This window comes from Triticum dicoccoides, chromosome 3B, assembly GCF_002162155.2.
Source record: "Triticum dicoccoides isolate Atlit2015 ecotype Zavitan chromosome 3B, WEW_v2.0, whole genome shotgun sequence".
Lineage (NCBI taxonomy): Eukaryota > Viridiplantae > Streptophyta > Magnoliopsida > Poales > Poaceae > Triticum > Triticum dicoccoides.
The window spans coordinates 837,892,306-837,893,961 of NC_041385.1; the positions used below are offsets into that span (position 1 = coordinate 837,892,306).

General features: G+C 47.1%; 1 protein-coding gene across 1 annotated transcript; it reads left to right on the top strand.

Annotated features, from left to right (window-relative positions):
• Positions 1-311: 311 nt before the first annotated feature.
• On the top strand, positions 312-1,373 carry LOC119282576 (probable glutathione S-transferase). The gene is made up of 2 exons (XM_037562753.1): positions 312-667; positions 726-1,373. Exons 1-2 carry the CDS (start codon positions 353-355, stop codon positions 1,098-1,100), a joined length of 690 nt encoding a protein of 229 aa, XP_037418650.1. The 5' UTR covers positions 312-352; the 3' UTR covers positions 1,101-1,373.
• The last annotated feature ends 283 nt before the right edge of the window (positions 1,374-1,656 follow it).

Here is a 1,656-nt window from a genome sequence, read left to right on the forward strand (position 1 = left end):
ATAACCCATATACCATGGGAATCCCATGGCATGCATCATCTCGAGGCGCTTACCTGTCTTTTTAAAATACATGTGTGGCTCCCGAGTAACTCCATTGAACCAAAGCCTGTACAGATGCTTTCAGCCAAGAACAAGTTTATTGGGGTGAAGATCAGATAAGTTTCTTTACACATCTCAACTTTGGATGGAAGCAGCTGAGTAGTTTCGCTCCCCCATCTTTACACATCTACCTTTCAAGAGAAGAAACAGCAACAAAGCATCCCCTGACCCTGGCCCATATAAATAGTACCACCCGTTCATATCAGCCAGCAGTCACGGGCTTTGAGTTCAGGTCCGGAATTTGGAAGGAAAAATGGGTGAGCCGGTTAAGGTGATGAGCACTTTCGGCAGCATATACGGCCACCGTCCGGAGGTTGCCCTGAGGCTCAAGGGCATACCTTACGAGCTGCTCCTCGAAGACCTTCCCAACAACAAGAGCGAGCTGCTGCTGACGTGCAACCCCGTCCACAAACTGGTCCCCGTGCTCCTTCATGGCCACAGATCCATCTGCGAGTCGCTCATCATCGTCGAGTACATCGACGAGGCCTTCAAGGGGCCGCCGCTGCTACCGGCCGACCCGTACGAGAGGGCCACGGCCCGCTTCTGGGCCCAGTTCATCGACCAAAAGGTACCATCTCTTGTGAACTTCTTAACAATATGTTTCTGTCCTGAACGCTATACTGCAGTTTGCTACGCCGTTCTGGATGTCGATATGTATGGCCGATGGTGACAAGGAGGAGGAGGAGGACTTCTTGAAGGTAGCCAAGGAGAATCTGCTGCTTCTCGAGGGACAGCTTAAGGGGAAGAGGTTTTTTGGAGGGGACTCCATTGGCCTCGTGGACATAGCTGCCAGTGGATTAGCTCGCTGGCTCGAAGCCTTCGAGGAGATCTCCGGAGTGGATCTGCTCACCAATGAGGAGTTCCCTGTTCTGCACCGATGGGCGAAAGCATATGCCGGCGACGAGCGTGCTAAGGAGTGCCTGCCGAACATGGATGAACTGGTTTCCAAGTTCACTGCAGTGAGGAAGAAGTTTCAAGCAATGGCAGAGGTTCCGAAGTGATCCAGCGTTATCACTGTGAGGATATCATGGGGTTATAACATAAATCAATCGTATGGACTTAATGATCATGGTTTCCTGGGAAAAAGGAACAAGCTACTTAAGTGCTGTGCCGGGTTTCTACGGAGTACTACTACTGTGTAATTCCCATTTAGTTGTAACTTGTCTTGCTTTCTCAGATACAGAAATCTGTAAAGACATGGCAGATTGTATTTCTTTTCCAATGCGGAGTGCAGCCACCATTACTAGCAGATTGAAACTGATGCTCTGGTTTTAGATTGTTGTTCACTTATTTATGACCACGAGTTTGTATGTTTCTTTTTTCATTTGGGATGTTATTATGTGAAGCTGTATGTAATTTGGAACTGCTGCACAATCCGATTGTGTTGAGAAAATATCAATATTATGATACTCTAAATGTATGGTCCATCTATATGACCCGATTCACTGGTTGGTGTTATATGGTACTCTGTTATGTTTTGAGGAACTTATATATTGAGGGATTAGTAATATAGAAGACGCGATGGTGGCCTTCCCTCAAAAAATAAAAACATAGAAG

Bases quoted from the DNA above. Each gene is read 5' to 3' on its own strand.
- LOC119282576 (XM_037562753.1), top strand. From the start codon at position 353: ATGGGTGAGCCGGTTAAGGTGATGAGCACTTTCGGCAGCATATACGGC. The intron at 668-725 runs GTACCATCTCTT...GCTATACTGCAG, and splicing joins CCCAGTTCATCGACCAAAAG to TTTGCTACGCCGTTCTGGAT.